The sequence below is a fragment of the Armigeres subalbatus genome, chromosome 2 (genome assembly GCF_024139115.2).
Source record: "Armigeres subalbatus isolate Guangzhou_Male chromosome 2, GZ_Asu_2, whole genome shotgun sequence".
In the NCBI taxonomy this organism is placed as follows: Eukaryota; Metazoa; Arthropoda; class Insecta; order Diptera; family Culicidae; genus Armigeres; species Armigeres subalbatus.
The window spans coordinates 126,566,444-126,589,715 of record NC_085140.1 but is presented as its reverse complement, the minus strand read 5'-3'; the positions used below and the strand labels follow the sequence as shown (position 1 = coordinate 126,589,715).

At 39.5% G+C, this 23,272-nt stretch overlaps 1 protein-coding gene across 14 annotated transcripts in view; it reads left to right on the top strand.

Annotated features, from left to right (window-relative positions):
• The window catches only part of LOC134210832 (protein alan shepard), an 879,934-nt gene extending 856,924 nt beyond the window's left edge, over positions 1-23,010 (top strand). For 12 of the 14 annotated variants that reach the window (XM_062687153.1, XM_062687151.1, XM_062687149.1 and 9 more), the window contains 4 exons: positions 8,607-8,748; positions 19,939-20,309; positions 20,402-20,575; positions 20,638-23,010. In XM_062687153.1, the coding sequence (XP_062543137.1) occupies positions 8,607-8,748; positions 19,939-20,309; positions 20,402-20,575; positions 20,638-20,778 (828 nt within the window). In that variant the 3' untranslated portion in view covers positions 20,779-23,010. The remainder of the gene's footprint in view (positions 1-8,606; positions 8,749-19,938; positions 20,310-20,401; positions 20,576-20,637) is intronic. The other 2 variants (XM_062687157.1, XM_062687155.1) reach the window with 1 other exon arrangement.
• Positions 23,011-23,272: the final 262 nt, after the last annotated feature.

Below are 23,272 nucleotides of genomic sequence, written 5' to 3'. Positions count from 1 at the left end.
TGAGGTGATGTCTGTGTGTATGTGTGTGTGTGTGTGTGTGTGTGTGTGTGTGTGTGTGTGTGTGTGTGTGTGTGTGTGTGTGTGTGTGTGTGTGTGTGTGTGTGTATGTGTGTGTGTCTGTGCGCACCCGCCCAAAAAAAATGTCACTCATTTTTCAGGTACTTATCCTCAACCGATTTACTCGCAACAAGTTGCATTCGACGCAGGATACTCTACCATTGTTTCCTATTGAAAATTGGTCAGATCGAACTATGGGCTCGGGAGTTATGGCCAAAATACCACATTTTTTATAGAAAATTTGTGTAAAAAAATGTCACTCATTTTTCAGGCACTTATCCTTAACCGATTTACTCGCAACAAGTTTTATTCGACGCAGGATACTCTACCATTGTTTCCTATTGAAAATTGGTCAGATCGGACTATGGGCTCGGAAATTATGGCCAAAATACCACCTTTTTATAGAAAAATTTAGTAAAAAAATGTCACTCATTTTTCAGGCACTTATCCTTATCCGATTTACTTGCAACAAGTTGCATTCGACGCAGAATACTCTCACATTGTTTCCTATTGAAAATTGGCCAGATCGGACTATGGGCTCAAGAGTAATGGCCAAAATACTATTTTTATACTGCACGAGAAAGGCACCATCACCGCTAGGTGGATTAATCAGGGTTTTTTTAAATTATTTCTAATATTTCCATCGGTGTTTTCCGGGTAGAAGAAAACTCGGCAAGCCTCGTTGGATAAACGTACAAGTCGTTCTGAAAAAATCATCTTTTTGCAACTAGTTGCACAAACTACTATTAAATTGTTCTAGCATTAGCATTATAAAAACATTATAATAACAATAGTTTGCTTCTCATCTCTATCCGGGTTCATTACAAACCATTTGATTATTCTTAAATAAACATTACATCAGTAAAATATAATAAGTAAATATAATTTTCAAGTCTGATACCACCAACAATCTGTTTGTACAAAATCTGTTTCTTCTGGATGAGTATTTTTGAGGATTTACCTTAGAAGATTATTTTGTACACATTTTCCGATTTCTATAATTGGGAATTGGCCTGCTTTTCAACTTAGTATTGTATTAACATTTCCTCAGTTATCAATTGAAAGCTTTTCTAAGTTCGCCATTGCATGAGTACATGTGTATCTTGTGTGGCAAGTATACAATGAATACACTATTCTCAAGGGGTCGGACAGGACTGAGAATAGAACTCGTCATCTTCGGATTGGCAATAATCCTACGCTTTTACTCGCAATGCTAACTAAAGTTCCAGTTAGCATTATGACTGTACAATTCGTAGTTACTACTCCGTGATTGACTAGAACTTGCGAAATTGTACAGAATGGAGCTTGTGATTAGCTATCCATTTTCTTTATTTCTTTATTTGGAGCAGAGAAAAGCCCTATTGAGCCTATTCTTAATGTACACGTTTTGAAGGTCACGTATTTTCAGACAATAATGGCGCCGATCACTTCCTCACGGTCAAAAGGGAAAGGATTGTTAGTCCTACTCTCGATTGTCTGGGGATATGGTGTTATGATAGTTTGAAGAATTATTTAGATTCTCCTTGGTATGTGTTACGATCTATTGGAATATTGAATGCAAAATAAAAGCGCACAATAACTAATTTATTTTCTGGACAAAATCTCGGATCGCGCGACTTTACTGCTTGCCAATCAAAACACAACCAATTCTTCACTCAATACAGAACTAAACACTCGGATTTCACGAAAGTTCTGTGTCCTATATGAAGCATGGTCAAATATAAAAATTTGTTGCAACATGATGTTTTTTATGTATTTCATAATATTAGATTGAAAGTATGTTTTACCATATTTGGCGTGAATCTGTATGCCCTATACTTATTAGTTACTAAAGTTTTAAATAGCTCTGCTATAAAGCTTCAACAGTAGTTTAGAACTATCATGAATCCCAAATTGATCAGAATAAAACATTCTTCTTGAAAACACATTTGGAAACCCTAAACATGATGACTCGTGAACCAATATGGCTTTAGATTTAGAAACAAAATTGTCGAATCTAATGCATCAGTATTAGAATTTATACGTGGCGCATGAAAAATACAGAACTAGAATATTAAGGTTTGTCATAAATTTAGAACCGCAAGAAGTAACTCCGTTAATCAAACACCGAATCTGAACTATGATTATGTATACTTTTTGGTAGTTAGTATCATGAATAATCCAAAACAAAATAATCCAAATTGTTTTCCAAGTTGTCGATGAATGTGTCACGGCCGATTTATTTACATTTCGATCATTGTTTTATAATGGTTTGAAATGTGTTGCAAAAATGTATCAAATATAACTTGGATATGTTTTATATTGACTCCACCTTTTGCGCTTTTTTCGTTATACATGAGTTATACAGAAATTTTTGAATCAAAAATCAATCGATCAAATTTGTTGTAATTCTATCAGGTATACCTTAGTATGATTAAGTATGTTGCTTGGGTTATTCGTATAGTGAGAAGAAAGACGTCTTACTCCTTATCTCTTAATTATCAGAGGAAGAAGTGAAAAGTAAGACGTCTCATTTCACACTTCTCATACAGGGCTTACTTTTCATTTCTCACGTCTCATGTCTCTTGTTTCATTTCTCACTTCTCATTTCTGATTTCTCACTTCTCATTTCTGATTTCTCACTTCTCATTTTGCACTTCGGACTTCAAACTTTTCACAGTGACACTGATCATTGCTTACTTCTCACTTTTCAAAGTAAGCAATTAGAATGACAAGTGAGAGTGAAAAATGAGGAGTGAGAAATGAGACGTCTCCCTTCTTATTTCTAATTTGCTCTCTTTTTTAAATAATCACTTCACACTTTTCACAGTGAGAAATCAGAATGAGAAATGTGAAATGAAGAGTAAAACGTTTCACTTTTCAATTCTCACTTCTCATTTTCACTTTTCACTGTGAGAAAAATCTCGTCTCGTCTCGAAAAAACGTCTCACTTTTTACCAATGCCTAGTCATTTTTTCTTCTCATTTCTCACTGTGAGGGTTAAGAACTGAGAAGCCAGACGTATATTTCCCACTTCTCGTTCACTATGAGAAGTGATTAGTCAGAAATGAGAAATGAGAAGTATGAAGTGAGAACAGGGGATTGAGGAGCGAAAAGTGAACAGTTAGAAATGGTTAGTGATTTGGCCAAACATATAGTGAGGCTAGCCACCGACGACGTTTTTGCATCGGAGCTCCGCCGTTTAAAATTTGTCGCGCCGGTGGGCTATAATTTTCCAAGCTGATTGAAATTTGAAGAAGTCCGCAGAGTTTTCCGTGGAAATTCCGAACATTCAGTGAACTTTTCGTAGATTTTTTCAATTGATCTCTAATACATCACGTTAGAACTCCAGAGATGTTTTCGTGAAAATACCATCCATTTGGCTGAAGCCCAACTACTCTGAAATTATTTTCCCGAAAATCATTTGGTCCAACAGTTCGTTTGGTTGGAAAAAACAGTTGGCCGAATAGCTCAATTGACTGAAATGGTCGTGTGGTAGAAAGGGTCATTTGGACAAGATGGGTATTCGGCCGAAAGTGTCGTTCCGCTGAATTTGTCTTTTCCCCAAAAAATAGGCCAAATAGGTCATTTAGCAGAAAATTCCATTTGACCCAAATTGTTGTTTTGCAGAAAGGACAGTTTCGGGCCAAAAGCCAAAAGGTAGGGTCATTAGGGGAAACAACGTCTCGGTCAAATTATTAGGTCAGCCGAATGTTCCTTTCGGCTACTTTTCGCTTTCGGCCAAATGTCGTTTTTGGTCAAACCATTTTCGACCTAATACCGTTTCGGACAAACGTTTAAATCGGCCTAATGGAATTTGGCTAGATAACTCGACCTAACGTTATTCAACTAAGAGTAAATGGATTTTCGCCGAATGACTTTCGGCCAGACAAAAGGTAGGGTCATTTGGCCTTAAAGTGTTTGGTTCAATATGTCATTTGGCCGAACAAACCTTTAGGCAAAAGCCGAAAATTTTATTTTGCCGAAATGGACATACGGCCAAAAATGTTGTTCGTTCGACTGGCTATTTGACTGAAAAAGTCGTTCAACCAAAAAAAATGTTTTTTGCCAATATGGTCGTTTGTCAGAAAGGCCATTTGGCTGTAAATGTTATTTTGGCAAACAGATGGATATCTTTGACCATATAACCCGTTCAGTAATCAACATTTGGCCGTTGAACCAAAAGACATTTTTGATCAAATGGAACTTTCTGTCAAACAACCATTTTCGGCTTTATAACCTATTTGGCCAAACAACCATTTCAGCCAAATGACGTGTTAGGGAATGGTGGTTTTTAGGTCAAATTACCAACTAGGTCGTATGCCGCTTTGCCCAAAGGAAATTTAAGGCCAAACTATTTTCCGATGTATAACCGTTTCACCCAAACGTTCATTTCGGCCAAATGAAATTCTGCTGGATGCCAAACGCCAAACAGCCAAACGACTTTTCCTCTTTTTTTTAATAATTTCCATTGAATTTCCGAAGAATTTCTTAAGGACAAACAAAGAATTCCCTGTAGAAATCCAAAGAATTTTCTTCCAAAATCCGATTTTTTTCTCCGGCGCACGCCTCTAAGTGAGGTAAGGTTTTATCATCATTTCTAACACAAAAGCATCACGACACGGAGACATAACAACATACTTCAAAGTGACCAGAACGAAGTACACAATACTTCGACCTAACTAAGATGAGATATACTCTCTGTGTCTTGTAATGTGTTTGTCTTCATCTGGTCTGGACCTAATCGGTTTAATGATTTTTTTCGACCAAACCACATGTTTCCCGCAACCTGTTTGATCGAAAGTTTTTCTTGGTCATATTATTTGTTCAGCCGACGTGATCGGCCATACTACCTGTTCGGCAAACATCATTTACGGCCGTATGATCCGTTCAGATAAATGACATTTTCGGTCATATGACCTGTTCGGCCAAACGACATTTTCGGCAGTATGATTCGCACGACCAAACGGCTTTTTCTGCCAAATGATCTGTCGGTTAAACTACATTGTCGGCCGTAGGTCCAATTCGGCCAAATGACCCTTTCTGCCGTATGACCATTTCGGCCAAATGACCCGCCTGATCAAACGACACTTTTGGCCCTTTGGCCCTTTCTGCCAAACAAGCATTCCGGTTAAACAGCATTTTCGACCGTATGACCCATCTCACCAAATAACATTTTCTATCAAACGATCATTTCGGCCAAAGTTTTCGATCAAATGACTTGTTTTGGCCAAACGGCGTTTTCGGCCAAATGACTTGTTCCACCGAACAACAGTGCAACTTTCGGCTAAATGACTTTTTATAAGATGGGTTTCGATCAAATGACATATTCGGCCAAACGACTCTTCCCCGAAAAGAATTGGATTTTATAATAAATTCTTATCGAATTATGTTTTAGAAATTCATTAACAGAATAAGAAATATTCAGAAGTTGCACAAAAACAAGAATTGCCTTTCATTAGGGAACAATACATGCAAAAAAAAGCGTTCATGAATTCGCGAACTAACAAGTTCACGGTGTATTTTTTCGTGAACAACAGCCACGGATTCGGGAACACAGTCACGTTTTCGGGAACGTTCTGGAAAACGTGACTGGTGTTTCCGAATCCATGAATTAAATCACGGTGTATTTTTGCTGGTTCACGAATTCGGGAACGCTTTTTTTGCGTGTAATCCATCTTTTTTATTATTTAGGAGTTTATCTAAAATACTATAAGTTACATTCTTTTTAATTTATTTAAAAAACAAGCTTCAAGTTTTTTCTATGATTTTCTCCAAAACACTTTTTCTAACGAAAATATTTAAAAGCAACTTCTGACTACTGTTAAGTTCATTCACAGTAGAAGTCATCTAATAAATCCTTCTGAATCAAAGTTTCTCTGTTATTCCTCCTTGAATAAGCCTCCATAAAATCATACGAATGCATAGACGATATGGAATGCTTTTTCAGGTTTCAGCATTCTAAAAGTTGACTAAATAATCTTTAATATACAAAGATTCGTAATACCAAATAGGGCCAAGGTTGTGGACAAAATACAAGAGGGTGCCCATAATCGAAACTCTTCCCGTCCTGTTTTCAACCTATTTGAAATTTCAATATTTCTCTGGAAATCTCAACATAAAGGGAAACTACTCATAATATGGATAGGGTGAAACGTCCTATCGTTGTGGTATGCCCTAATGTTGCGGTAGTGTTAAAGTAGTCCATTCTGGATATAATACCAATGAAAACAATTGTGGGTACGCTAAAACTCTTCGGATTAACGACTAGAACAGCTTTTGTTTGACAAAATTCCGTTCAAAATGATGAAAAATCAACATTTCTCGTTAAAAATTTTAATCCTTTGAGCCTATTATTGCGGTAGTGCTAATGTCCTATTGTTGCGGTATCGCTCACCATAAGAATTACATGCAATACCGCAACAATAGGACTGACCTTCAAAAAATATCGCAACGATAGGCAACTGCGTCCTATTATTGCGGTAGTTTGTTTTTATTGTGATAAAAACAAAAAAACATAAGTACAGCACAATTGACGTAATATTTACGAAACTATAGTTAACGAGCATCCTATTCAACTACTACAATGTTGAAATTTACCAACAGGTAATTTTTGAAGAATTTTTGTAATCATGTCTGTTTTGACACGGTGCTTAACCCCTCCATAATAGGTCGTTTTACCCTATATCGGTATTCATATGCAATAGCAGTGCAGTGTAGCACAGTTCCCCTTTTCTTCAGCATCTCCCACATCGCCAACTTGTATCCACCTTTCGTCAGGGCGAGAATTCCTCCGTTTCCTTCAACTTGTTCCCTCCGCTAACAACTCTGTACATATGTAAAGCATTCACAAGTTGTCAAATGCGCAAATCACTTGCAAGCTCGTTGTACGTCACCAAATCTTCTAACGCCGACGATCGGTTTTCCGCGCAGGAAAATTTGATCGTGCTGTACAAATCGCGGCCAACACTAATCCCTTGCATCAGTCTACTAACCTCCTGTGTACTACATCTAGACGTTTGAGGAAAGACCAACCCAGTGACATTTATTTCAATTTTCGAGAAACAGAATAGGAATATCCCAAACCCAACTCAATCAGTAGTGTATAGATGACTTTGTTTATGTTGTGTTCTTAAAATCTGTTACTTTCGAATTAAAAAATAATAATCCATCGTAGTTTAGGTAGTAAGGGTTATGTTTCCAATAAAAGTTCATCGCTCTGTATTAGCTTATGTGTATAAAATTATTGGAATACAATTATCCGAGTATTGCATTGGAGGGAGTTCAGGTAGTCTCTATAGAGTTTTCTTTTTCAAACTGTGTGTATATAAATTAGAACCGACGAATAGTGGTAGGCAGTTTGAAGTTTTTTTATTCAGTCTGTTCTGGACGGTTTAGGTTCACATCGCTAACGAATAGTTTCGAAATGTATTAACCAACCAAAATCAATATCTAACTTCTGCTAAATTAGCCAGTTTCTAATTACCTACATAGTGTTAACCCCTCAGTTGAGCGCTAAGCAAGTAATGTATACAGTAAATACTTTGTAAAAGTGTGTTCTACTACCATATCACTATTATTGTAACTACCGCTAGCAGTTACTACCATTATAATAATAAAAAAATACAATAGTGCGCCGGCCGAATCCAATTTATACATAATTATACTCAGTAAGATAAGTACAGGGCTAGCTCAGTTTTTCTGTCTCTTCCTCTTAGGTCACGCGTAAACTCAAGTTAGGGATCATGAGGCATGCAAGGCGTGAATCCAGTCGACTTGGTAGCGCTGCAACAATAATTTATGATTACGAATGAATGTTAATTTAAATTCATTGTTTTTTGTCCTTAATGGCACTGCGCTACCACATCCACTGCGTTCTCATCATTATCGTTTTATTATATGCTAGGAGATCCTTCAGGTAGACCAACATGTCATGTGCTATTTGATTTATGATCCAAACTAATTGCGTTGCTCCCTAGCCAGGACCAGAATAAGGAACAACAATCGTATTCCATAACACTTCTCATCATGTACTCTGCGTTCCATGTCTCGCTTCATGTTTCTCTATGTCCGTAAATATCTGTTTTACTCGAAACCGCAAGAAGATTAAACGTCACCATCGAATGACACACGGCACGTACCCTGTGGAAGTATATTTACCTAATGGTCGTTGCCGCTTTGAAGTTTTGCCTTCCAAAGGATTCTTCCATTGTTTCAATTTTTATAATCCCGAAAAATTCGAACCACCCCTCTTGCAACCACATTTCACGCTAGGCTCTTTTAACCGTTCGTCATACTTCTAAAAAGCCCCCCCAGTCCGTATAAACTTTTAAACAAGTTCTTTCGGAAAATACTGCTCGGTCAGGACCAATCCCCCCAACCACCATAGAAAAGCGCTAGCCATCGAAAGCTCGCAGAAGGTGTACTAACTTATTTTTATCGTTCTTCTCTTTCGCAAATTATTGTTTCTCACCCATTTTAAAATACAACCGACATATGAAAAACACATTGCAATGAAACAATCCGAAACCATGATGATGATGATAATGATGATAACGGCCGTTCTGCAGCAACAAGAACAGGATCCAACCAATTTGTACATTGCGAATCTACCACTTACCTATAAGGAAACGGATGTAGAAAACTTACTTTCCAAATACGGCCAGGTGATCTCGACAAGAATCCTACGGGACCAGAATGCACAGTCCAAGGGTAAGTAGATTATTGATTTTTATTTTATTTTATTTTATTTTATGATCTTATCAAATCAGTCGATTATCAGGGTATATAGTTAGAGTATATGTTATAGACAATCATTCTTACAAGGTTAGGATTTATCAAAATTAAATTATCCGACGAGCCGGCGCTCAATTTTCAAAACAATTTCTACAAAAATTGCGTGAGAATCCTATTGAAATTTTTGAACGAGTACTGAAGAATGAATGAATTCCTGAGGCAAATATCGAAGGAACGCTGGAATGGAAGAATTTCCAAAGAAATTACTGCAACAATTTCCGGATAACTTTTTGATGAAATCCTTGAAGAAATGTCCAATAGAATTCCAATAGAATTCAAAAATTTGTGATTCCTAGAAGTTTCTTTAAAGTTTCTCCAATTATAGTTCTGACTGATGACGCCAGTTTATCAATGCAATAAAAACATCTGGATCCGCCCATATTATTTTGTATTTCATCACAAACTGAAAATCGACTCCGACAACACGAACTATGGGCGTGTTATGGGATATCATGGTTTCCAAAACAGTGCGTTTATCGATAAATCATCGTCGTTAATTTAACGCCAATCTCTAAAAGGATAGTGCTTCGTTTACAATAAAGTGAGCATTGATTCATGGTTACCAAGCGTTTGTTGATTCAATGCATATTATGGAGTTAAGGTAAATTAAGAAAGGGTCCAAAATTGTCTGCCCTCACCTCACATTTTTGCTCGCACAAATGTAAATTTATGGGAGATTAGCAAGCCTGGAAACATTTTTTTCGTATATGCTGCAAGTGAGTAAAGGTGGAAAACTGCTTTTCATTTTTGCCTGTCGTTTGCTATTGGAGTTATGTGCCTCTGAAAGCGCTATGTAGTCCAACGCGGTTCACCTTAACTGTAACACGCACTGCAGACAATTGATCTGCCCGTGTTAATATTGAAAACCACAAGGCTTAACCTTGCAACGCCTATGCATGATCACTCCTAGAATGTTGTCAATTCCTAAAATGAAGGATGTGGTTACTGGATTGATCCAGAGCATTCAATTTATTAGGTTGGACATTATTTAGAATATCACCTTGGCAGATTCGGAACACCCGTAAACGTGATACTTGAAAAAACGTGAAGTAAGTTAATTCAAAATCTTTCTTACTTGCCGAGTAGTGTTAAATGGGCTTCAATCAAATACAGTATTTTTTACTCTATGCTCAGCTCGCAACACCACAATTCGCTGTATTGAAATACTTTTTTTAAATAGGGTAATTGTACCAGTTTTGGCCATGTTGCAAATTTTACCAGTTTCTAGCATAACTTCGAAAATAAAGCAGCTTTCGATGATTTTATTAGGGTAACGGTACCAATAGCGGAGGTATTAGTAGCAGAGCTTAAAATATTCATCTTCATGAAGCAACTTCAGTCCGAATATTGACAAACATCGCATGAATATTCAAAACATAGAATGACATAGTCAGACGACTACTCCACGAACTCATTCATTCGACTGTCACTGAGTGTGTTTACTATGTGCAGAAAAAAACATAATTAGCATTGTTTATGTTGATGTTTACCGTCGAAAGTGCCTCGCGGATGAAAATCGGATTCAGTTCTATGTGATACATTACTTTACTCATTTGAAACATGCTCAGATTTCAGATAATTTATCAATTTGTAAAATGTGCATAAATATTCAATGACTAATATTCAACTGAATATTGACTGTCCAGAGCCGACTATGAATGTGTCGGAAGTGAACTGACAAATGAAGAAAAATGGACTTCACCAAAATTTTCGATTATTTTACACTCTGATTAGTAGATCCACAAAAGAAAATTATTTTTTTAAATTGATAAGGCCGATACAAATATTAAATTTATTTTATGTCCGACAGCTCTTGGAAAACACGAGGGGGGGGGGGAATAAAAAAATAACAAGGAAACGAAAATAAAGTCCAAATTTTTAATGAGAAATGATAGCAAAGAATGTTTAGAGAAAGCAAAGAATTTGAACATTTGTAATATATTTATGCAGTAATGAACTTAGCAGAAGCTTTAAATAATTTAGAAAAATACTGGAACTTATTTCCGCAGAAATTTTAGTTTTTCTTTTTGAGAAGTTTTGTTGATAGACTCTAAACTGTTGAATCCATAACACCAACATTTTTAAAGTACGGCTAAAATTATAGGCTTATGTTTAAGTTAAGTATGAAGCTCAAATTGGTTGTACTGGGGCAATGGTCAGCTGTACTTTTGAAATCAGAGATGTGTTGTCTGAGCATGGATGTTTTATGAAGGTTCGTAATTGAAGACTTTTCGGACTATACGGAATAGATAGGTGAAGTGCTACTTGTTAGCGGCATAGATACGGCTCTACGGATAAACCCGTAGAGAGAATGCAATGGACGTTGAACTTACTCATGCAAGAAATATGCGTGGATCAGCTGCGGGGGTTTCTGTATAGTCGTAAGGAGGCCATTTCGGCTCATGCACGGCGATTGCTGCCTGGGCGCTTCCCAATCCTTACACGATCTGAGACGTCTTTTTTTTCGATTTTGTTTATTTGGTAGGCTCAGATCTGAGATGTCTTATCAGGTGTCTGGTTGCAGATTTTGGTTTATCTTACTCCAAGGTATGATACACTGAAAACATCCTTGCTTTTTAAGAGATACAGCTCCACTTGTTTTATGAAAAATTAAAAAAAAAATCCAAACAAGTTAAAAAATAAATCTCTATTACTTGACTAATCAAAGTTACACAATTCATAGGCTAAACGACACTAGAATTGGTTTTTTTATCAGCACCCATGTACATGTGGCATTCATTAGGTGGGATCCAATTCACACACCCACTCTTGTGTTCCTAGCACCTGTTAGGGTACATGGGGACAACGTTAAGGATCTCCATCCTTGGCTTGAGCCCAAGTCTGATTCCCATCGACTTTGTTTATTTCTCTGTTAGGGTTTTACCGCCAGGCGATTCTGGTTTGCCCGGCTACCGTGGAGTTGGAGTTTGTTGAGTGAGAACATAGTACCAGGTCATTCAGTTTACTCTACTTGGTAGAGCGCTGTGGCGTTGTAGAGCAGTACCATCATCTCGTTCGATTGCTCTATGGAGGTAGACTGGTAGAGAGGTCCACGATTTGGTCGACTACGATGTGAAATATCACAAGACGTATAATACATGCACCCTTGTCTTGCTCTTGTGCTCACTCACGATTCCGTGGTCAATCAGTACCAAATGGAGGGACTCTTGGAATTAAATGACCTGCTCCAGCATGATGCAAAGCGTGACAGAATAGTTCTCACATGGTCGTCCGAAGCGAAATCCTACCTACTGCCGTCGGAGAATTGCCAACCTTTCCCTATATCTGAATTAGGAGAGGCTGTCAGAACTTGAAGAAGTTGTTGTAAGTTGTCGAGCCAACGTTCCAGCTGATCAACTGGATCGATGAGTGACTGACATGTCGCGTCTTTATCTATCATCTACGGATTTGTCCTTGCTCCATTCAGGCGTCGTGAAATATCGAAGAGGAAATGAATATCGCCGGTTGTTGCGGGTTTCCTACCATCGTCGGCCGGGAAGTCCTCCTGCACACGCTTCTCATGTCTGCAGGCAGCAGCATTTGACTTACTTACCAGACCCGCTTTTAGTTGGCAGTACTAGTAGTATTTAGCTCATCTGGAAATGGATCAGCTGAAAACGGAGACGATGCCTTCTTAAGTCCGTAATAAACGCAACGCTGACATCGCTTTTGACTATCATCTTCTAATTGGCGACAACGCATTGCTTGGATTCAGCGGTGTCAGGGGAAGCTCGGGCGACGAATCAAAATAGACCGTCCAGAAGATCCAGCTGTGAAGAAATCGTTCGTTGAAGATCTTAGAACTCGGGTAGTGGATGTTCTGGAAGGTGGCAGCGTAGAAGATAAGTGGGCAGTGAAGAATGCTTTTATCGAAATCGGCGAGAAAAACTTGGGTGAGCTGCTCACTCAGCGAAAAGAATGGATTACAGATGTAACCTGACGGAAGATTGAGGAGCGTAGAGAAGCAAACGGTGAGGAAAGTGAAGAATCAGAGAAGTAAAGTAGAGTCCGTCAACGGTATGTATTCCTGTAAGTGGGAGTCGGGCGCTACTGCAGACAGGACAGGCGGGCATGGGTGGACTTCCTGACCGTGACCGATGAAGAAAGGATGAGTGCAGCAACCGGAGGTTATTGCCTCAATTGCTCTTTGACTTGGACAGCTGAAGTGTTGGTTCGAGAACTTCGAATAGCGTCTTCAAGTCTCAGCCAGTGTTCTTCGAAAACCACCCAGTATTGGGTAGTTTTTGTATTGGCTAATGATCACAAAACGCTATATTAAAGCTTGTCCACGTTAAATTTCAGACACTTAGGTACTGTCCAATTGATTTGTCGCCATTTTTATCAATTTGGGCGTGTTTAAAACATCTGAAAGCAGCACATAAAGCAGAAAGATTCAGCTGTCATGTAAATTGATCGTCTCAGTGGTTCGTGAATATTTTCAAAAATTGCCTGATGAGATTAGTGTTTCAAATTTAACGTGGATAGGCTTTAGTACTGCGACGCTCATTTATGCTGAGTGGGTTCAAAGGGCTGACCGTTTGCTTTTTTGCGGCGTCTAACCATCAAAGTCAGCAGGTCCAGGTGGTTGAGTGTCAACGGGAACAGCCCTCCAAACTTTGCAGTAGCCGGACGATCGAAGGATTTAAATATCTTGACAATCTGATATCAGAATATAGCGAAATTGGGGTCGACATGGAACCACGAGCTGGGGATAACTTTGCGAGTTATCGAAATATTTGGAAACCCAACCGGATTGATCCACGCACCAAAGTTCAAGTGTACCACTCGATCTTGAATCGTGTTGAGTATATAGACAAAGATAATGCAGATGATGTTTATAATTTACAATTCGAACGACCATTCAGTTGGATAGCGTGTGCCGAGCAACATAAAGGCCATCAAATACCTATAACAATATGTAGATGTTTGAGAGCATTGGTGGAAATGGGTAGAACACATATTGCAAGGGAGCTTAGACGGAATTTGTAAGCAAGAGTCCCCTGAATATGCGTGACCTGATAGGATATATAATATTTATGCCGATAGATATATACGCTGTTATTTTCATTTGAAATACTCTTGGTGACAAAAGTATGGTCTATAAATGACATATTTCATACCAAGATAAAAACAGTTATGCACATGTTCAAAATAAAAATAAAAAAATCGCCGAAGAAAATTTTTTTCGCCCCCTCAATATTTTTGGAAAGTTGAAGGGGGGAGGGGGAAATAAAATAAATTTAATATTTGTATCGGCCTAATTATGGGAAATCTATAGCTTTAATATCTTAGTCAATAGATACACTAATAAATTTGCTAACAAAAATGAGATAGATGTCATTTAAGGTCACTCCTGACGGAATCCAAGTTTCAAAGTGCTCGCGATTTCGGGGGCACAACACTCGATATGGAAGCAACGCACAACTGTCATTTTTATCATTTCACGCATGCTGCGACGCAGCAAAGCTAAATCAACAATAATGACAGTTGTGTGCCGCCTCCGTATCGAGTGGTGTGCCCCCGAAAACGCGAGCACTTTGAAACTTGGATTCCGTCAGGAGTGACCTTAACATCAACAATTACCAAATATTGCTTGCACCACTATAGGTACACTGTTCCTTTAGCGGCGGTAAAATTTAATTTTGGTTCCCATAGTGGTGCTATCCATTGGTTTCTTATGAGGCTCGCCACTATTGGTACAGTTGCACCACTATAGGTGCAAGGGAGTCAATTTTGTTAAGGAAAATCATTGTTTTCAATAGTTTTTCAAGCGAAATCTTAAGATAAGTTGCATTTAACAGGATTTTTAAAGCACGACGCATCAACTGAAACCATCGTAAAATGTATAAATATGATAAATCTTATCAAAACCCCACTACCTCCACTATTGGTGCTACCTCCACTAAGGGTACGGTTACCCTAGCTATAACAGGAGATATCTAAACCAACATTTGAAACGGGCGTAACAGCCAAAATCAGAAGGAATTAATTTTGGCTGTTACGCCCTTTGTTTGTCTAGATATATCCCAGCTTCTCCGCTGTTGAAACCGATCGATAGTTTTTTTTTGGAAAATATGCATTGTTCATGGTTGGCCAAAATAGGCACTTAGGAGGCCAAAACAGGTACACTTACCCTACCTATTTTTCCGAGGTTGAGTTTCCAATGACATTGCCTTCAGTTGCATATTCTTACTAACCTACTCAGATAAATATTTTCAAAGAAGGAAACTGGCACCAACACTTGTGGAGACGCATGGTGATTGTTCCCTTGGACATTAATTTGGGAAAAGTTAGAATACCGCTTATATAGGGCCGTATAATTCTAATTTCTAATCAGGACATATTGGCTAAAAAATGAACCAATATATCAATGCAAAACACAGATTAGATACAGATAGATTCGTACTACAATCTGTTAGGAAATTATTTTGAAAGTCTAGTGTAACGCATAGTTTGACGTTAAGAAATATTTTTCTGGAAACCTGCAAAAAATTGTGAAACTTGAGAGTCTTATTTTTACCTATAATGAACGTACGCTTCAATTTGTTCGTAACACAACCGAATGCAACCACATATTCCAGGTCGTTCGTTCCTGTGCTGCCAATCTTCTGTCTCCCTGCATATCGGCCCACAGTGGGACCAATTCCAAAAAAGCCGGTCAAATAAAGTGGTCTGACAGGTCACATAATGGGATATTTTATTGAATAGATGGTTCATCTTCTCGGCATCACCAACCCGTAAGCTGTAGAGTTCGACTACCGGAGCGAGAGGTGGAGCACCAGTCGTTGCAAGCATGCTATAGTTCCAAAGACAACGTGCTGGCACCAGGTGGTGCCCCATCAAGTATCAATGGCTGGCTGGAAAATTAGAAGGGATAAAATAAAATCTCTCCCGAAATTATCCATTGCAACTAGACATGACATACACCCTTATTCTTGTTTACGTACAAACGCGCTTTCAAACGGAAGTTGATGCGCATTCTCGTTTACGCCAGCAAAATCAAATGGGAAATCGATTCGAACGAACTGCATTCGTTCGGAAGTTTCGTTCGTCCGTAAACAAGAATAGGGGTGATAACAGTTTATCCTACTTTCTATATCAATATTTTCAAAATCTCAGAGCGCAGGAGCCTGTAAGAACTCATGATCACGTAAAATTTGCTTACCATAAGTATGCGTGAGATAATAACAAATGGTGCTTGAGGGCCGTACACGTATTACGAAAGCACTTACGAGGGGGGGGGGTCTGTCGTTGTCTTACGCATCATATAAATAAAAAAATCATTTGTATGAAAGAAATCTTGATTGAGGGGTTGAAAAATCCAGAAAAAAATGCTTATGTAATAAGTGTGCATTGTGGCAAATGAGAAGTAGAACGAGTAGTGAAAACATATTGTGCGTTGCTGTACTTATCAGAATGGATTGGAGAACGAAAGGACCACCGTCAATAAAACCGAAAAAAAAAACTGAACGGGCGGAGGGTGTCGAGGGTGAGACAGAGAATTCGCACCACTACTGGATACATGTGATACATACTGGACGTTGTGTACAGAGCTAGTTTTATCCGTGGCTGTAAGCCTGGAGACTTTAGCTGGCTAAGCAAACCGTAGGAAGTCTTACTTGCAGCCTCAACATGTTCAAAAGGCACGAAAGTCTCTTCCACTGCTCTGCGATCTACATCAATGATGTCGATGTCTATTGTTCATGGTTCTGGGTTTTCGCACACCAGATCTACGTTTTGGATGTTGAATAGCAGATTAGAGAGCGCATCGTCCTGCTTCAATCCATCTAACGTCACGAACGAATCGGATGTCTCACCAGATATTCTGACGCTCGGTTGGAATCCATCCAGCGCCGCACTAATAAGCCTAAAAAGCTTTACCGGAAAGCCATGTCCTTGCAATATATGTCACAGTTCGTTTCATTTCACTGAGTCGTACGCTACCTTTGTTGATCGTTCTTCTCGAAAACCGCTTTGATATTCGCCGACAAACGAACGCAGCCAGCTAACAGAATACGTGAGATTACCTTGTAGGCGGTATTGAGCCGGTAAGTCCTCTGGGAAAGGCGGAATCCTGACGGAGCTACAAAAAGTTGACTGACCGGCTGAACGAAAAAATCCACCAAGTGATTGAAATGATTTGGGAGGGAGAAGAAATTAGGGCACAGACTCGATTATGCTAACTATCGAGGTATGTACAACACTTTTTTAGCTTTCGAACAGCCTTTCTCACTTCGTCTAGCGTTGGTGTCCATCAACCTCAATACTGTTTCTGTTTGTGCTCTCTGCCCTATTGTCCATTCAAACATAACTCGAAGTGCTTCTTCCACCTAGCAGCCACTAACAGATTTCCAGAGCGGTCATTAATCACGACGGTGCGCTTTTCTTGCGCATGTTGTTGATCGTTTTGTAGAATTTTCGCGCGTCGTTTCTGGCAAAGCGTTGACACTCCACATAAAACCAGCCTTTCAGTTGACTCGTGTGGTACCAAGTACCTCTGTGGCTGTTGTATTGACCGTCTCGTGAACTTGTTGCCACAATGCGTTCAAATGTTATCCAGTTGGGTGTCCTTCGATTCCTTCGTCATGCTCTGCATCGCCCCCGCCTGCCAATCGCTGAATATTTAGCTGCCTGGTTCTCTCATGCCTAAAACCGGTTATGCTGGACAGCCTTAGGTGAAGCTTAAATACCATCAGATTGTGGTCGAGTAAATATTTGGAGCTCGGATCCTCACATCTATGACATCTGATTTGAGAAAACGTATTGCGGTATCTCCAGGTGTGCCATTCCTCTGGGTGCGGCAAAATTGACTAGCCTCAGGCCGTTATCGGTAGTTGCGTGGAGGCTCTCCTTTCCAATGACTGGGCGGAAAAACACTTACCTTCCGACCTGTGCATTGGGGTCGCCGACGATGAATTTCAAGTCGTGTTTTGGGCATTCGCCGTAGGTCTTTTCTTTACGCTCATAGAACTCATCTTTCACATCATCGAGTTTGTCGTTAGGTGGTGCGTATGCAATGATCAAGCTGTAGTTGAAGAACTTGCTCAACGGAAACGCACAGTATTTCCACATGTGGTATTACGGTTGGCAATCGGCCAAATTGAAACCTGTCACGCTCTTCCCACTCTAAAAAGTGGAATTTCTCCTAACCACGAATCATCTCAGTACTATTCCTATTCGCCGATTTTTTGAAAAATCGTTACTTTTGGGGTTAATTTCTTGATCAACCACTCGTTTAGGGCCCTCTTCGTTAATAATGCATCCCAGATGCAGAGTTGATCATTTCTCACACTTCCCCTTCAAATGTGTGTAGAGCTCTTACCAGTAAAAAGAAGTGTATTTATTCATACTCGAGAACGTGTATATACGTGCGTGTAAATCAAGCTGGAAGAAACATGATCTTGGGAGCGTGTGTTTCACTCTTTGAACAAGTCTGAATGTATGCCAATCCACATTTTCCTATTAAGAAACAATTGAATTGAAGTAAGTTTGGTGTAAAGAATGGCTATTTGGTCACCTGAAAAATCTCACTGTCCGGTCCTGGGGGACAGCTACCGGATATAGAAATTGATGCTACCCCACAGTTACATTATACATCTGAAAAATCATGAATGTTATTTAAAATATGGCTAATATTGACCATCTCCACATGATCAGAATGCGTCAACCTATTTTAGCATTTTTGTACAAACCGTCTAAAGTTGACAACATGAGAATCTGATATTCCATGCAGGTAAAGGACTTTTCAACAGTTTCTTTTTGTACTACATAAGATGGTAGAGGGTCCTCTGCAAGTGTCGTTTTGAGAAGTGTCCGGTTTTAGGAGGCGTCCGGCGCTGAGGGATCTCCCCATACTCAGCAATGTGACCAGATCTATAACAGCCCGCGCTCATCTATCAAGCTGAAGCTTTTCTAATCCCTGATCATATCGGATTTCATGTTCGGCGATATATGGCATGTCGATCAGAATGTAAACTCTTTAGCAGGGTTCGGATTTCTCACTCACTCACGCGACAACTGATCACTCCACAATGCATTTTATCCGGATAAATTACAGTGCGATAAACTCCGGCACAAGCGATGGTGCGAAAAATTGTTATTATCCTTCTTCCATGTTTCGCGAAAATCAAATGCTGCTTACTTTGCCTCTCCAAGCAGATTGAATCTGACGATGCGCCACGATAAGCAAAAGGTTCAATACAGCAGTTTTTCCCTTTGCTTTCAATCAATTCATGTGGTGGCGTGGTTTTAGTGGGCGCTCTGAACATTTTAAAATTGTTTTGGGTACGAATCCCGTTGCGATCCATGAAAAATCACACTCCGCTAAATGGATTAATCGCAGGTTTTCATTCATATGAGTGAGAATTCCGAAGCCTGCTCTTTAAATAGATTGACTGTCGCTAAACTGCTCTGTATGCTACGTCTATGGATTAAACCGGTACGATCAAGTGAGTCACCTAAAGTCACCTTATTAGATGTCCTTTACAATACTTCTATACGTATCGCTCCTGTATTTTTCCGAAAAACCTGATGATAGCTTAGTCTCCTACGATACTTTACGAGAGGCTTATTCGGTCCCGAAGTCGACGTTTGCGGAATGTTACGTTATGCTACGCTAGTTAGCTGTTCGTTCGAAGTGTGGCAAACTGGAATTCGTTACCACCCGTTGTAAAACGTTCTTCATCGGAAGCAAGTTTATAGAGCGGCTACATTAATTTTTGGAACCGCCCTAACTACATTTTTTCAATAAGCAGTACACTGGTTAATGACAATAATTTTAGACAGGTTTTGTATATTGTCCATCGCCATGTGGATTCCTATGCTGATTTGGAGATGGATATTCCCTATGCTGACGAAGTGTCGTCCTTTCTCTATAGACTTCAGCAGAAATCTTTAGCAACTTCCAGAATGGCTTAACATGCTCTGGGAGAGCTCTGATCTCTTCGAAAAAATCTTTATTTCTGATGTTTATCATTCTGGAGTGGATGATTTTTGTTATACGATCTAACTAGTTCAGATAATTATCAAAATACAGAACTTTTTTTTTAAATTATTAAACCTTCTAACAAAATCATTTAATGTCTGTTATTTTAATTTTACCCACAGGAGTCGGCTTTGCCCGGATGGAATCGCGGGAAAAGTGCGAACAGATCATTCAGATCTTCAACGGTACCCAGCTGCAAGGTGCCAAGGAACCTTTGCTGGTCAAATTCGCCGACGGTGGTTCCAAAAAGAAGAATCCTTTCAAGAGTCCGGATCCGAACGCCCGGACCTGGCGTGACGGAGCTGAGGGCATCCCTGTAACGTACGACCCGAACCTACAGCAGAACGGCATCGGAGTGAACGTTGGAGCCCATATCAGTGTGCCGTACGGGCGGTTCAGTGCTCCCCAGGTGGGCAGCTACGCCGTGCCCGGCTCCCAGTGGGTACCGAGCGGGTACATGATGACCCAACCGATTGCGCCAGTTGACGATCAGGTTAGTTCCGGCAGGATATGCAATGATTGCACGCGATGTTTTATTTTCAACATGCATTAATACCTTTTATGATGTTTCGTTTTTGTTCACAGCAGTACGTACAGATGCAGGCCCCACATCTTAGCGTTGGCACACCCTACAAGACCGATGCTGTAACGAATGTACAGCCGAGGGGCGTGTCGATGATCATGTCCAGTGATAATCCAGCGGCTGGTGTTCCTTATGGCATGATGCCACAGCTCACCACACTACAGATCGGTTCATCGGTAAGTAGCTCAGAAATGTGATTTCGGGTAACACAATTCCTAATTCCCATCAACGATAACAGTACATCAGCCCAACGTACCCGTATTACGCGCCCACGCCGTCGATCATCCACACGATGCAGATGGGCGATTCGGAGCAGGTCAGCACGGCGGCTTCACCAGACGAAGCGTACACCACACAGTATCAGCATGGTCCTAAGTAGAGTCCCGCCGGATCGGGTGCTATTCGCCAGATCTAGAACGGCAATAATCATCACAAAAACAACAGCCGCCAGTTGAAGAAGCAGGAGAAGAGAAGGAGGAGTAGTTTCCATTTATCATGATCATCGTCGGCGTCTCAAAATTTGCCGCCTCAGTCGAACGAAGAAAAACATAGAAAAATCATAGAAGCAAGCTCAGCTGGTTACAACAACCAAACCAACGGTTATGGTTCTAAGTCAGGGTAGTAGGAAAGTTGAGGGATTTATGAAGCGAAAAATCATCGGAACAATTGATAGCAATGCCAAACAGATACAGTTCGAAAGTGAACCTTGAACAGAAAGGTTCCGCTGCAGCAATTGACACATGTAATGGGATTATGGGACATTCGGGGATTCAAACTCCCAAAGCAGCGTTAACGTGGGAGTTAACAAAGACACAATCACACACTCACAGACATGCGTACACACAGAAGCGTAACCGATACCTCATCTGAGACGAGATAAACATAACGCCGTTTTTACATAAGACTTGAAGAGAACAATTCAGAGAATTCCACGATAACGAAAAAAGGCACACACACTTCGATGCATGAGAAGAACGATAGAAGACGTGTGTTTTAGGGACACAGATGCGACGGAATTCGACCTGCCCTGCAGGATTGCGTGTGTGTGTGTTGAAAGTTCCATGTTTATGTATTTGTTTTTGTTCGAAATCATGAGCGAACAGTTTAGACTACCAAACAACTAACATTACCACCACCATCGAGGTTTTTGCCGAGAGCGAAAATCTACTCGTTACTATGACTGTTTGTTATTTTTTATTATTATTTTCTCACATTTTCCCGAAACGTTAGGAAATAAATTTGGTTCAATGAAAACATCGCTAAAATGATGAAGATTCTTTGAAACAATTCAAAGAAATCGCTCAAGAAGGGAATATCCGATTCAGCATCCTGAGTATGTGCGTTCCGCTGTGCACAAACTGAAAAGGAGTCTGCTGCGTAGAATTTTCCCAACGTATTGTGTTTAACATACAATCAACAAATCCTTTATTTTGTTTTGTTAAGTTTTTACAGTTGTTTTTTACCACTTCCTATTTTCTTCGAAATAAAAAGTACTTTATTTATTACACCTTCTCTCTGCCGCAGTAGAGAGTAACGTCTGTTCTGAGAAGTAGGAGAACGCTCGAAATTAGAAAGTGAGAATAGTACTGACACGATCAACATTATTACCGAAACCGACGATGAGAGCGAGAAACCAAATAGAAAGTCGAAATAGGAAATTTTCTCGAACATGGCCTGCGCCATTGTCGTGATTAATAGGCGAAAAACAAAGATGATTCCAAGCTTTGTTCAGATTGATTAGGAAAAGAAGACTAATGAAATGAAGAGGATGCTAGTGAAGGTAAAACAGAGAGAGAAAGAGTCGCTTTTTTCCTTAGGGTAAATTTTAATTTATTTTTGTTGGTTAAGACAGAGAACAGCTTTGGGGATAGGAAGACGAATGTCTAAACGTTATAAGAAAATGTGCAAGGGAATGTCGAGCCACTGTGCTAGAAAAATGGAACGAAAGCGAAATGCAAAAGAATGCTAGCTCATAGTTTTAGTTTTTAGTTCTTAGATAGACCGATTTAAAAATTTACAATTTTGAAGAAAACTGAGAACACCCAGACACGATACATTTGTTGATCGACAAGTGCATTGCCGAGTGCACCGGAAATCACTAGGAGGATGATTAAGCTACATAGGTGATGTGGAACGGAAGTGAAAGTAGTGATGAGATAGGAAGTTTTATAAAATTGATGATTCTTTTCTATGATTTTTTTGTTTTGACTTAGTTATAATTTTTCGTAACTTTAAGTAACCAGATACTGGACTATTTGCATGAGAAGTGAGAATCAAGCCAACGTGCTGATGGTTAGAGGTCGAAGATGAGGAACTGAATGACAGAAGTATGAAAGGGTGAGTCAGCGAGAGAGAAAGAGGTAGAATATCTATTTTTGCAATGAAACCTAAATGCAAAATGGCAATGAAAGTAAGTAGAAAGGTCGAAAAGGGAGGAGAATTTGATTTTTTTTTGTTTTGTAGTAGAATCTTATCGGTAAGAACGAAGGAAATTTGCTGAAAACGATTGAATAAAGGGTGAGGCTCGCACATTGTTTCGAGGGTGTTGTAAGAGAAATCAACATCTCGGGCACTGGCGAAGCAAAGCAATTCAAGCAAAAAAAAGTCAAAATTGCAGTTAATTTATTTTCAATTAGATATAGATAGGTTTGGTCTCTTTGCTTTTTGTTTCCTTCCTTACTTCTTCACTGTAACTGGGGCATACTGAAAACGATTAATGGTGATAACAGCGAGATCAAACCACAGAAAGAAAGTGTCCCCAAGAATCAATTAGATGCGATGAGAAAAGCGGTCAGTGAATTTTCTTTTGTATTTGTATTCCTTTTTTCGGTGATTCGGTGAAGACTGTAGATGCTGATAAAATTGTGATTTGA